We start from the raw sequence: 15097 nt of genomic DNA, 5'->3' as shown, positions 1-15097 counted from the left end.
TAAGTGGAGGAGGGGGAAAAAAGCCCAAACCATATCTGCATGGTGTGTATGTAAATTACACTGTGTATATTCTTTAAGTAGTTATCACTGAGAATGTCTGTCATGTATGCAAGCTGCATGTTATTATTCTAAAAGTACAATAATTATTTTAAAAGCAGAAGGGGGACGGGAGGGGTAAAAACTGAGGACAGAGTCAAGATTCTGCAGTTCTATTTCTAATGTGTAATTGACTCACCAAGGGACTTTTGAGCAAGCCACTTAAATCCCTGTGCCTCGGCTTACTTGTGTTTAGAATGGAGACACTAGTAGTCATCTACTTATTTTAAGGTTTTATACTGCTATCTATCACTATATCTGAATACCTTCCATATCAACCAACACTTAAGCATAACTTTCAAAATTTGGCACAGCAAGCGTTAACCATATACCTCAAAGTACCACCAATTCAAATTTCTAAAGAAAGGGAAAAAAACATCCATTTCCAACTACTCCACATGGCTAAAGTTAGAAGTTGCACATCGTGTATAAAGAAAGAAGGAACCATGTCTGTTACAGGAGGTTGATGAGGGTAAGGTTACTTGGAGTAGGCAAAATCAGGGTTGTAGGTTTCAAAAGATTGCTGAAGATTTAACTAGGAATGTCCTGGATTTTTTATGGTTGCATTGATAGAATATTCATTTAAGAGGCCTGTTTTTGTTTTTAACAAAAAAATTTTCAGTTTGGGAAAAGACGGTTACTCACCTTTGTAACTGTTGTTCTTCAAGATGTGTTGCTCATATCCATTCCAATTAGGTGTGCGCGCGCCACGTGCACGATCGTCGGAGAAATTTTTCTACCCTAGCAACACCCGGTGGGTCGGCTGGAGTGGCGCCTTCATGGCGCTGGATATATACCGCAGCCGACCCAGCATCCCCTCAGCTCCTTCTTGCCGGCTACTCCGACAGTGGGGAAGAGGGGTGGGTTTGGAATGGATATGAGCAACACATCTCGAAGAACAACAGTTACAAAGGTGAGTAACCGTCTTTTCTTCTTCGAGTGCTTGCTCATATCGATTCCAATTAGGTGACTACCAAGCCTTACCTAGGCGGTGGGGTCGGAGTGAGACATTGCCGTGTGCAAAACCGCTGATCCGAATGCAGCATCGTCTCTGGATTGCTGTACAAGTGCGTAGTGAGCGGCGAAGGTGTGGACTGATGACCAAACTGCAACTCTACAAATGTCCAGGATCGGAACTTGAGCCAGGAAGGCAGTCGAGGAGGCCTGGGCCCTCATGGAGTGAGCGGTGAGGCACGGAGTCGGGACACCGGCCAGGTCGTAGCAAGCACAAATGCAGGACATGATCCAAGAGGAGAGACGTTGGGAGGAGACCGGTAGGCCCTTCATCCGGTCGGCTACTGCAACGAAAAGTTGCGTCGGCTTTCGAAATGGTTACGTACGTTCAATATAGAAAGCAATATACACAGAAAGCCCTGCGCACGTCCAAGGAGTGCATACGCTGGTCTTGACGCGTGGCGTGCGGCTTAGGATGGAAGACCGGGAGGAATATATCCTGGTTCACATGAAAAGCCGATACTACCTTGGGAAGAAAGGCAGGGTGGGGGCGAAGCTGCACCTTGTCTTTATGGAAGATTATATACGGAGGCTCAGACGTGAGCGCCCTGAGTTCCGAAACATGCCTTGCTGAAGTGATGGCTATGAGGAAGACTGTCTTCCAAGATAAGTAAAGGAGCGAGCAGGTAGCCAATGGCTCAAACGGGGGTCCTGTGAGCTTGGAGAGGACCAGATTAAGATCCCACGCCAGAACAGGTTGGCGTTGCTGCGGGTAAAGGTGGTCTAAGCCCTTGAGGAATCTGACAACCATCGGATTAGAGAAGACCGAGGAAGCGTGTTCTCCTGGGTGGAACGCCGATATAGCGGCCAGGTGAACTCTGACTGAAGATATCGTCAAGCCCTGCTGTCTCAGGGACAGGAGATACTTGAGTATGAGGGGAATAGACGCCTGCAAGGGGGGCGTGGCCCGCTGTTCGCACCACCAGGAGAACCGCTTCCACTTGGCTAAGTAGGTGGTCCGTGTAGAGGGCTTTCTACTTCCCAGCAGAATCTGTTGCACGGGATGTGAGCATTGCAGTTCTGTCCGATTCAGCCATGGAGCATCCATGCTGTCAGGTGGAGCGATTGCAGGTCGGGGTGACACAATCGACCGTGGTCCTGGGAGATCAAGTCTGGGCACAAGGGAAGAGTGATCGGAGTTTGAATCGATAGCTCCAGAAGCGTGGTGTACCAGTGCTGTCTTGGCCAAGCTGGAGCGACTAGAATCATACGCGCCTGGTCTCTGCGTAGTTTGAGCAGTACCTTGTGGACCAGTGGGAATGGAGGAAAAGCGTAGAACGGCTGGCCCTTCCACGTTAGAAGGAAGGCATCGGACAGGGCCAGAGCCTCCATACCCCCTGAGGGGGGACGGGAGATGGTGGCCTCAGGAGCCCTGGGCTCAGAGTGAGCCGAGCGAGTGGAGCCCCTTGAGCCTGGTGATATGCCCAAGGGGTCCAGAAAGACCAATGCGTAGGGTCTTGTCGCAGGTTTTCTGCCCCCTCCTGCCAATGACCCAAGTCGTCTGCAGGGTACGCTGAACGTGGGGCCCCTTCAGATGAGTGAGACGCCGATCTCGAGGGACAGGACGGTGCCGAGCGTGGGTGCAGAGAATCGTCCTGATACGGTGCCAAGCGGTGCCGATCCAATGGCGAGCGACCTCTGTGTGGTGCCAGTGAATGGTACCGGGATTGAGAATGGTGCCGATGTCCATGTCGGTACCGGGACCCGGATCTGGATGACGAAGACCGTCTGTAACCTCGGTGCCGAGAGCGGCTTTGCGAATGTGAGCGGCGCTCATACCGGTGCCGGGAGCTGCGCCTTGACTCCGACCGGTACCGATGCTCGGCTCGGTGCCGAGAAGAAGACCGGTGCCGGGAGGTAGATCTGTGCCGCGAGTACGACCGGCGCCGAGATGGAGATCGGTGCCGGGACTGCGAGCGGCGTCAAGACCTGCTCCGAGACCGGGAGCGGTGCCGCGAGTCCACGCCTGGAGACGGCGGGCATATCAGGGTAAGCTTGCCCCTGGACTGTACAGTACGAAGGGCATGCGGTGCCACAGGTTGAGAAGGCACCGGCTCCGTGAGGGCGATGAGGTCTCTCGCCGTGGCAAATGTCTCCGAGGTGGAAGGGAGACAGGGCTCCACCACTTGACGAGGCGGTGAGCCAGTCCGCACCGGACTCAACGGCTCCACATCCGGTGCCGGAATCAACGGTGCAGATGATACTTCCACCCTCTGGCGTTCAGAAGCCGGGCGCGGCTCTACCCCCGCGTGGGGAGCCGGTGCCTGTTGAACGGCAGCGTCCTGAGTCTTACGGGACCTTTTATGTCCCGGAGACAGGGATCGGGGCCGAGGGGCTTGCGGTGCCGAGGGAGGACGGTGCTGTGGCGCCTTTCCTGCGTCTGCCCGTGTTGCAGTACCAGACGGTGCCGCTGGGGCACTACACACCAACGCGCTCGGTGCCGGAACCTGGCGCGCCGAAGGAGGATCCGGGCTAAGTGCCGCCTCCATGAGGAGCTGCTTAAGCCTCAAGTCTCGCTCCTTTTTCATCCTTGGTCTGAAAGCCTTGCAAATCTTGCACTTGTCCATTTGGTGAGACTCCCCTAAGCACTTCAGACAAGAGTCATGGGGGTCTCCCGTTGGCATAGGCCTAGCACATGTCGTGCATGGCTTAAAGCTGGGAGCCTTGGGCATGAGCCCAGCTGTGCGCCTGGGGGGAAAGGGGGGAATAAGAGCCCCCTTAACCCCCACTAACTACGAAAACTATTTATAACTATTAACAACTACTAATCTAAAGAACACAATTAACAACTATCTACAAGAAACAACGGGTAAAGCTAGGAGAGTGGAGAACAGCTATGCCGCGCTCCACAGTTCCAACGACCTTCACGGGCGATAAGAAGGAACTGAGGGGACGCTGGGTCGGCTGCGGTATATATCCAGCGCCATGAAGGCGCCACTCCAGGGGGCTCCACAGCCGACAAACCAGGTGTTGCTAGGGTAGAAAAATTTCTCCGATGATCGTGCATGCGGCGCGCGCACACCTAATTGGAATCAATATGGGCAAGCACTCGAAGAAGAAGAGTATGTTTAGGTTTAATGTACTACATGTTTCAGACATATCCCTTACCCAGAACAGCTTACTGTCTACAAACTATTTTGTAAACCACTGTGTATACTGGTAGCACCACGGAAATGCTTATTAATAAATACAAACTATTATTATCCTACACTAGTTTACACTAATAAAAATGTAACAGATGACTGATCAGATAGATGTACAGTCAAATGTTGAAAATTAATAAGGCTGTTTAGAGTATCCATTTCAGTTTAAATACTCTTAGATTTTATTCAGATCAGTCTTGTGAAATATAAAATGCTTTTGTTTTCTTCCTTTTTAATCATATAGCCTGGTGTCAGCAGCAAATGAGTTGCACTAAAAATGTGAACTTGTTTCTAAATAAATTTAACAGTCTGCTTCATAAAATATTTTTACGGTACAATTATTGGGTAGGGTTTTTTTGGTAAATGATATGGAAATTGTACACTCTGGAAACGCTTTAAAATACAAGAAGTCATTAAAACTAACCTTTGCAAATTCAACATGCTACTATGATTCATATTCAGAAACTGTTCCTGGAGTGCCTGTGATGCTATTTCAGCTATTGTGCAATACACACATTTCCAGAAATGCAGCATCTCTGGGACATGATATGTCCATAGTATAGCAGGGGTAACAGATAAAACGACAGTAGTCAGAGAGGTTAGTAACAAAGTGTTAGAACTCCAATGCTTTACACGCCCTGTTCTACCCAGTCAACAATCTAATTTACCAAAGTTACTGTTGTACTAATGAGGGCTTTTGTCTTAAAGCTACTATGGACACAATAGGGCTTCACCCATATCTTTCAACCTATATACCTCTGAAACATGTCCTGTTTTAGATTATCATTTATCGTCACATCTACTCTTACTGGAACTCCAGAATTCTTCTTAAAAGGCTTCAGTGATCCTGCAGAAGTGGTCCCTGATTTGCTATAATCCATTTCAAACAGACTAAATATGCATAAACCCCTTTATTGTTAGTTTTATCTTTACTGCAGTGCTCAGAAATACATAAAGATCTTTAAAAGTTCATGCTTTGTTAACTTCATCACCTAACAGAAAAAAAAAATCAACAGCAGAATTATTCAGCAAAGTTACCTTCAGCCTCCTAATGTGGTTCTCTGTCTCATCCTTTTCTTGCCTAAAGAGCTTCATCAGCTCTTGAACATTTCTCTCATGCTTTGTTTTCACATTCTTCAACTCTGATCTAAGATCTGCCAGCTGCTGCTGGTGAACATCTCTCTCCATCTTCAGCTGCCAACTAGTTGTAGTCATCTCTTCTTGCTTAGACGCCTGATGTTTTTGAAGGTCTGAAAAGTTCTTGAGAATCTCTTTCTTGACTTTTTCTTCCTCTGCTATTCTGTTTGTCAGCTCTGCCCGAATAGCACTTAAGTTTTTTATATCTTCTTGCATCTCTAAGAATCTTTCCTGGTCTTTTTCATTGATCATGTTAGCGGTTTCAAGCTCTTCCTCTAAACGTTCTTTTTCATTTCTCATCTGGTTCTGTACCAGGATCTGCTTTTGCAACTCACTCTCCAGTTTATTTGCTTTATCTTGGACTTCCCTGATCTCTTGCTCAAGAACTATCTGTTGAGACTTGGTTTCACTGAGCTTCACCTCCTTACAATGGAGTTCCTCTTCTTGCTGGGCCCTCTTTGTAAGCACATCACTCAGCTCCTTCCGAAGGTTTTCTATCTGATGTATAGCAGAGAGAAGCTGAGCCTTCAGGTCATCCTTCTCTTTAAGGACCTAGGAAACATGGAAAAGAAAAATCAAAATATTACCTAAAAATTCATTAGATCAAAATTTAGTGAAAACTATGCTGTTTGGAAGCAATAAACAAACTTTATACTGTGAGAAGAGAAAATGTTTACAGATTATGGCCCTTGGGATTCAAAGGTACTTGGGAGTTTAGCTAACTTTAAATGCGCTGAGTCAATGGGACTAATCGAAAGCTTAAGGATAGGCATGTGCTTAAGTAACTCACTGAATAGGGGCCAATTTGAGTCAGTCTTCCATTTTTCCCATCCTCTTTGCAGTCTGAGATATACTGCTTTCTACGGGATAGTACTTGGAAGAAAGAAATAAACAGAAACAAGCAGAGAAACTACCTTACGGGCACCTGAATATTTATCCTTCAGTATTTTGGCTTGCCCGCTGTTTGACCAATAATTTCACACCATCCTGTTTCTTCTTCCAGTATCTGTTTGCATTATAAAGTAATTTTTAAAAATTCCTTTCCCAAAGTATATGGGAACTTACAATACTTTCTGCTAATAATCAGGAGTGTCACTATATTCATGAACCAAGATGAGGCAATGATAAGGGCCTGCATGAGATTTGCCTATATTACACTATATCCACTACTGGATTTTTTAATTCTTAAAAGTAGCGAAGGAGATTTGTTTATATTTGACAGTAAACTACGCTGGCAGTTTCCAAGGAGGCTACCAAATACCAGTACTTATAAATAAAACTTATTTTAAAATATCCCAAGACAAAAAACTATGATACATTTAAAAGAAATTCAGACATGTTAAGATATTAATATATGGATTTAAAGACAGAGTGTCAGCCATAGCAGTTTTTATCTGGGAGTGCATCAGTGTTTCAGCCTTTTTAAAACTGCATGTTGACTGCAGGACTGTATTCAAGAACAATAATTTGCACTTAACCTAAATTCTTTTCAAGTATTAAAACGGTGATTGCTTGCATTAACTTTAAAAATATGTACATATGTTTGATATGTATCATACACTTTCCCATTGTCGAGACAATATATGAAAGCTAAGAAGAAAAGGAACAACAATTTAAAGATTTTAGAAAATGAAACATCATCATGTGGAAGGCTAACCACATGGCCAAGACATTAAACTATCCTGATAACTCAGTAGAAAATTACATCTAGGGAAGCCTACTACAACCAATGTTCAAATGAAGCTTGCAAATATTTGGAAAAACTCAGATAACTGCAAATTATGTTCAGAATTCAAGTTTGATGTTTTTCAATCATCACTTTCAACGAATGAATCAAAAGCAAGGACTTCACGCTGTATTTTTAAAATATCCCAGTTTATCTGAGACACTAGATTATTGTGTCTGTAAATTTTTAAAGATGCCCAAATTATTTTCAGCTAGTTACCTGAAGCTCATGATAAATGCTGTATCTAGGTTTCTAAAACCCTCAGGCCTGGTCTACACTAGGCGTTTATGTCGAAGTTAGCGCCGTTACATCGAATTAACCCTGCACCCGTCCACACCGCGAAGGTATTTAGTTCGACATAGAGGTCTCTTTAATTCGACTTCTGTACTCCTCCCCGACGAGGGGAGTAGCGCTAAATTCGACATGGCCATGTCGAATTAGGCTAGGTGTGGATGGAAATCGACGCTAATAGCTCCAGGAGCTATCCCACAGTGCACCACTCTGTTGACGCTCTGGACAGCAGTAAGAGCTCGGATGTTCTGAACTGCCACACAGGAAAAGCCCCGGGAAAATTTGAATTTGAATTCCTTTTCCTGTCTGGCCAGTTTGAATCTCATTTCCTGTCTGGACATCGTGGCGAGCTCAGCAGCACTGGCAACGATGCAGAGCTCTCCAGCACTGATGGCAGTGCAATCTCAGAATAGAAAGAGGGCCCCAGCATGGACTGATCGGGAAGTCTTGGATCTCATCGCTGTGTGGGGCGATGAGTCCGTGCTTTCCGAGCTGCGATCCAAAAGACGGAATGCAAAGATCTATGAGAAGATCTCTAAAGACATGGCAGAGAGAGGATACAGCCGGGATGTAACGCAGTGCCGCGTGAAAATCAAGGAGCTGAGGCAAGGCTACCAGAAGACCAAAGAGGCAAACGGACGCTCCGGATCCCATCCCCAGACATCCCGTTTCTACGAGGCACTGCATTCCATCCTCGGTGCGGCCGCCACCACTACCCCACCACTGACTGTGGACTCCGAGGATGGGATAGTGTCCACGGCCGGATCCTCGGAGATGTTCGCGGACGGGGAAGATGAGGAAGGAGATGAGGAGGACGAGGCAGTCGACAGCGCTCACAACGCTGATTTCCCCGACAGCCAGGATCTCTTCATCACCCTTACAGAGATCCCCTACCAACCCTCCCCAGCCGTTACCCCGGACACAGAATCTGGTGAAGGATCATCCAGTAAGTGTTGTAAACATCTAAACATTTATTTGTAACAGAACATGAATATTAACAATTTAAAAAATGGGTTTCTCATGATTAGTTTGATTAACTTTACGGTTCAGTCATGGGCAGTGCAACTATTGAAAAAAAATCTAGCAATGTCCGGTTTTGCATGATTGTCCTGCCCAAGCCGCTCTACTGTTTAGTCCCTGCTACTGCAGCTACAGTAAGATGCGGTCTATATGTCCGGGGATGGAGCAGAAATCCTCCTGGGACATCTCAAGGAAGCTCTCCTGCAGGTAATTTGAAATCCGCTGCATTAGGTTCTTGGGGAGAGCGGCCTTATTGGGTCCTCCGTAGTAGGACACGTTGCCGCGCCACGAGACTAGCAAGTACTCCGGAATCACTGCTTGGCACAGCATGGCGGCATACGGCCCTGGTCTTTGGAGGCTTTCCCGGAGCATTCTCTGTCTGTCGCTCTCAGAGATCCTCATGAGGGTGATGTCGCTCATGATGACCTGCTTTGAATGAGGTAGGGGAATGTTAGTGTTGGGACTGCTTTACCGTTCCTTTACAGAACTGTAACCGCTGGTTTGCAGCCACGCGGTGGAGGCGGGAGAGGGGCAGCCGAAAGGGATCGTTCCCGGGGACAGCCGCGAGGGTGTGGCACAGGAGCAGACTTCCTGCTTGCCGGATTGCTGGCAGCAGGGACCGACATTGATTTCAATGTGAAATGAGGCCATTGCTAATATTAAAGTTTTAAGCTGCCACGAATCTACGGCTTACCATGTCTGCGTGCAAGAGCAATTCCGTTGTCCTGACACGGTTCTCAAATGTGGTCCGCAAAACCCCAGACACTGAATGCGAAGGCCGAGAATTCGACCTTGTGCTGAGTGCGCATGTGATAGGTGCTGTGCATGGTCCTGTTCACAGAGAAAGACTATGTTCTTTGTTCACAACTACATTTATCTTTCTGAGGAATTCACTCCCTTTTTCCCATTCCCACAGCCCCATCTGCGACTGTCTCACAACCTAGCCTGTCATCACACTCCCAGAGGCTAGGGAGGATTAGGCATAAGAAGAAGAGGACACGGGAGGACATGTTCTCAGAGCTTATAGCCTGCTCCAGAGCCCAGGCAGCACAGCAGACCCAGTGGCGGGAGAACTTGACCCGAATGCACCAAGCCAACATGGATCGGGAGGAGAGGTGGCGTCAGGAAGACCAGCAGGCGACTCAAACCCTGCTTGGACTACTGAGGGAGCAAACGGACACGCTCCGGCGCCTTGTGGATGTTCTGCAGGAACGGAGGCAGGAGGACAGAGCCCCGCTGCAGTCCATCTCTAACCGCCCTCCCCCGCCACCAAGTCCCATACTCCCCTCACCCAAAGTGCACAGAAGGAGAGGCGGCAGAGTCCCTGCTAACTCTCACTCCACCCCTGCAGAGAGCTCGAGCAGCAGAAGGCTCTCATTCCCCAAAGTTTGACAAGTTCTTTCCTTCCCGCCTGACACAAGCCCCCGTCCAAGTTTCACTTCCCAGTTCCATGTGTAGTTGATAATAAAAAATATGTTTCTGTTAACTACTGTTTCGATCATGTTCTTTTGGAGGAGGGGGGGAAAGGGGGTTGGTAATTGGACAGGACAGTCACCTTTGGCAGGGTACATAGTCGGGGGCAGGCACAGCAGCAGGGCACATACATAGTGCAGTGATGCAGTGACTACTTACCCTGGTTAGTCTGGGAGGTTGTTTTCATGTTATGTGGTGGGGGGTGGGTTGCTCTGTGACTTTGTGGCAGGGGAGGGCAGTTAGAGATCTTAAGCGGCGGTCCTTAGGCAGGATCACAGAGCCACACAGCAGGGGATCTGTAACCGTCCTCCCCCTGCCACAAAGTCACATAGACCCCCCATACACACAGTCCCTATCAGGAGGGGTGACAGGCTCCGTTGAAACAACCATCCCACCGCAGCGGAGCCTGTCAGTCCTTGAGTTTAGAAGCTGCATTCGCGCGACTACACTACACCCGCTCCGCACCACAGTCTGCGTCCCAGTTTTAAAAAATTCCCGCGAAAACAGTATTAAAGAAAACGGTGTGCTTTAACAAAGTAGAACTATTTTTATTTTGAAACGTGTGTTGGAAGTGGGGTGAAGGGGGTATGTAACTGGATAGGATAGTCAACATGAACTGGGTAAAGAAACGGGGGCAGGTTCGGCTTCTCTGTACACAAACTTTAAAGTCACAGGTTACCCTGCTCACTCAGGAACTTTGCTTTCAAAGCCTCCCGGATGCACAGCGCTTCCCGCTGGTCTCTTCTAATCGCCCGGCTGTCTGGCTGTGAGTAATCAGCAGCCAGGCTATTTTCCTCAACCTCCCACCCCGCCATAAAGGTCTCCCCCTTGCTCTCACAGAGATTGTGGAGCACACAGCAAGCTGCTATAACAATGGGGATATTGGTTTCGCTGAGATCACAGCGAGTCAGCAAGCTTCTCCATCTCCCCTTGAGACGTCCAAAAGCACACTCCACCACCATTCTGCACCTGCTCAGCCGGTAGTTGAAGAGTTCTTTTTCAGTGTCCAGGGCACCTGTATAGGGCTTCATGAGCCAGGGCATTAGCGGGTAGGCTGGGTCCCCGAGGATGACTATAGGCATCTCCACATCCCCAACAGTTATTTTGTGGTCCGGGAAGTAAATACCTTGCTGCAGCCGTCTAAACAGACCAGAGTTCCTGAAAACACGAGCGTCATGAACCTTGCCCGGCCATCCCACGTAGATGTTGGTAAAACGTCCCCTGTGGTCCACCAGTGCTTGCAGCACCATGGAAAAGTAGCCCTTTCTGTTAATGTACTGGCTGGCCTGGTGTTCCGGTGCCAGGATAGGGATGTGAGTTCCATCTATGGCCCCACCGCAGTTTGGGAATCCCATCGCTGCGAAGCCATCTATGATCGCCTCCAAGTTTCCCAGGGTCACTACCTTTGGCAGCAGTACATCAACGATTGCCTTGGCTACTTGCATCACAACAACCCCCACGGTAGATTTGCCCACCCCAAACTGGTTCGCGACTGACCGGTAGCTGTCTGGCGTTGCAAGCTTCCAGAGGGCTATGGCCACTCGCTTCTGGACAGTCAGGGCTGCTCGCATCCGGGTGTCATTGCGCTTCAGGGCAGGGGACAGCAACTCACAAAGTTCAAGGAAAGTTCCCTTCCGCATGCGGAAGTTTCGCAGCCACTGTGATTCATCCCAGACCTGCAGCACTATGCGGTCCCACCACTCAGTGCTTGTTTCCCGTGCCCAGAATCGCCGTTTCACAGCATCAACATGACCCATTGCCACCGTGATGTCCTCGGCGCTGGGTCCCCTGCTTTCTGAGAGGTCTGTGCTACTCTCAGACTTCAGGCCATCACCGCGTTGACGTAGCCTCCTCGCCTGACTTTTCTGCATCTGCCTCAGGGCAACCTGTATGATAAGCTGCGAGGCGTTGAGAGCGGCCACAACTGCAGCGATGGTTGCAGCGGGCTCCATGCTCACAGTGCTGTGGCGTCCGCGCTGTCAATGACTGGAAAAGTGCGCAAAATGATTTCCCGCCGGCGCTTTCAGGGAGGGAGGGAGGGCGGGAGTGATGGACGGATGACGACAGTTACCCAAAAGCACCCTGGCCCCTTTTTTTTTTTTACCCAGAAGGCATTTGCGGCTCCCCCCAGAATTCCAATGGGCGGCGGGGACTCCGGGAACTGTGGGATAGCTGCCCTCAGTGCACCGCTTCCAATGTCGACGCTTTCCCCGTTAGTGTGGACTCACAAAGTCGAATTACTGTCCTTAGTGTGGACACACACGTTCGACTTTGCAATATCGATTCCAAAAATTCGATTTAAGTAAAATCGAACTACTCTCGTAGTGTAGACAAGGCCTGAGATGCAAAGTGTGTGTGTCACTATTTTAAATATATATATACACAATAAGATATTTGTGTTTTGTCCCCATAATGACGTGCAGTTTATTTTATATTATATATCCACTAGTAAGAAGTTGTTTTTCAGATGTCAGACACATCTGTCAAACCTGTTAGCAAGGTGCTGATAATTTCTAATGTGGAAAACAAGATTCAAACAGATTTTTAAATAAGGATAAAAACATACCAGTACCATTTAGCATTTTTATGCATCTTTAATGGGAAAAATTTAAAACTTAAAAGAGAAAAATTCAATTCAGACAACCTTAAATACAATATCGGTAGGAAGATTCAATCTCATTACAGCACTATTTGAGTTGCCATCACAAAGATTGTGCTCATCTATCCTTTTATACCAGGGATCAGCAACCTTTGGCAGGAAGCAGCGGCCAGCACATCCCTCGGCCCACGCCGCTTCCCACAGCCCCCATTGGCCTAGAGCGGCGAACCATGGCCAGTGGGAGTTGCGATTGGCCGAACCTGTGGACGTGGCAGGTAAACAAACCAGCCGGCCCACTAGGGTGCTTACCCTGGCGAGCCGTGTGCCAAAGATTGCCGATCCCTGTTTTATACAAAAACTAGTTTTGTGGGCTTGTAACTGAGCTTCAAAACCGCCTTCCTTACTTTTTTTTTTTTTTTTAACATGTATTCAACTCCCATGCTGTCTGTTCTTCACCTTTTGCTCTACCTCAGTCTTTATTTTAAAATATCAAAACATACGTTATTCACTTTCTATATAACTCATGTTATCTTTCTTTTAACTCTCATCCCTCCTTTCTCTAATGCTTTCCTTTGTCTAGATTAAGTGTTCTACATTGATTTAATTTACATTTTTAAGCTTCTCAGGGTAGAGGGATTTTTTTTAAATGTGAGTAAAGCACTATCCTATTGTGCTTTATAAATGTGAATAAGAATTGTAATACCTAGTTATTGCTGTTCCTCAACAGATCTCAGTGTTTTACAGAGGAGGCAAATATCATTATCCCCATTTTACAGATGGGAAAACTAAAGCATGCAGGTTAATGACTTGCCCAAGGTCACCCAGCAGATGAGTGGCAGAGCCAGGAATAGAAATCAGGTTTCCTGAGTCCCAATCCATTGATCTATTCTCTATACCACACCGTATAATGCTATTTTGTACAAAGACATGGCATCAGGACTATGGTCTAACGCGGTGATCCCCAACCTTTTTAGTCTGGAGGGTGCCAGACGACGAGCCACGGAGGACTGTGGCAGCGGACGAGCATCTGCGGAAATGCCGCCGACAAGCGGCAACGTCACTAGACGTTGCTGCCGAAATGCCGCCGAGAAGCAACAGCATCCAGAGGCGTCGCCACCGGAATGCCGCCGATTTTGGCAGCGACACCTCTGGATGACGCTGCTTCTCGGCGGCATTTCAGCAGATGCTCATCTGCCAGCCAGTACGTGGGCGCACTTAGACGCCCCAGTGGGTGCCCACGGGCACTGCGTTGGGGACCCCGGTCTAATGGTTACAGTGGGGAACTGGTAGTTTGATTCACTCATTCTCCAATTGACTTGTGACCCTAAGCAATTCATTTAGCATTTCCAGGTCATAAATTTTCTCCAACTATAAAATTGGGATACTACTTTCCTCACAGAGCTGTTGATTAGCATGTATAAAGCAGCTTTAAACCCTTCACATGAATATGCTACAAGTATTACAGTACCTGTACAGTATTTTTGATGGAGCACTAGCAACAGCTATAGTCAAGTTTGCCAAAGTGTTTCCAAACATTCACCATTTTCTGAAAGTTTCAGCTTTTGAACAGAAATTTTCTAGGTCTGGTTTCAGCCCAAAACTGTGTAGGGCTCTTTTGGACCGTTTGGAAAGGCTTAGCTGCTTTTAGTACAAGGAGAGTGAAGTAAGTGAGAGCTGTTGGGTGCTCATCTTTTTGGAAAATCTAGCTATTTATGTAGATACCTACATATGCATTTCAGAGCCTAACTTTAGGTAGTCTGTGTTTTTTTTTTTTTAATTTTGGACAATATGCTGAAATGTTGACAGAAGATACCTCTCTTCAGAGAAGGTTGCCTTATTGTTCTATGGAAACTTGGTTCTATGAAAATTTTTTAAATTTATGCATTCTCAGAACCACTACTTAAAAACAGCCAGGAAATGCCTGTTAAGATTGCATGAAGAATCTTTACTCCATCTATATACATTACATTACTGTCTTTAATGACATATGCACATGCACAAAAGCTCCATCTTATACTATTTCTCAAAACCTCCAAAACAGCTTAAAAGTATTTACAACTTTGTAAGTTTAATCTTGTTTAGTGCACAAGGCTCCTTGTGATTTATACAAGAGACTTCCATAGGTCTTTCTAGCCCACACAATATAATACACATGTAACACTGGTCTACAATTTTCGAGAAGTCGTCTGCTTCAGAGATAAAATATGCTATTTATTATGTATTTTGATGTGCTGAATTCAAATATGACAATTAAAACAACTGATTGACTACTGTTTCTAAGATATTTAAGTTTTTACATTTTATGTCTATGTATATTGTGTAGATAGTAGAGTTTTAATCATAAATTGTAAACCTAGGTCTTTTCATGTGTTTATGGTTGCTTTACATGATAATATTTCACCTGTCCTGTTTATGTAACACTTTAAAAATCAGCAAAAGGGTTATATAAATAAAATTTATTATGAAACAAAAGGCAAAAAACTATTATGTACATAGTTTAGTCCTATTCAGTGTCTACTCGGCGCTTCTTGGCTTGTCTCCTGTATTCATTAAATGGAGCATCTCTTGTCACTGTCCAGCAATAGTCTGTAAGCATTG

The 15097-nt window shown here is 46.7% G+C and overlaps 1 protein-coding gene across 1 annotated transcript in view; it reads right to left on the bottom strand.

The window, feature by feature from the left end:
- CEP128 (centrosomal protein 128) overlaps positions 1-15097 on the bottom strand; it is a 406629-nt gene that overhangs the window by 284015 nt on the left and 107517 nt on the right. The window contains exon 12 of the mRNA XM_034769285.1: positions 5292-5942. Coding sequence (XP_034625176.1) covers positions 5292-5942 — 651 coding nt within the window. The remainder of the gene's footprint in view (positions 1-5291; positions 5943-15097) is intronic.

Source organism: Trachemys scripta, chromosome 4 (assembly GCF_013100865.1).
Source record: "Trachemys scripta elegans isolate TJP31775 chromosome 4, CAS_Tse_1.0, whole genome shotgun sequence".
Taxonomy (NCBI): Eukaryota; Metazoa; Chordata; order Testudines; family Emydidae; genus Trachemys; species Trachemys scripta.
Note: the sequence above shows the minus strand (reverse complement) of the source record. Positions and strands in the feature narration are given on the sequence as shown.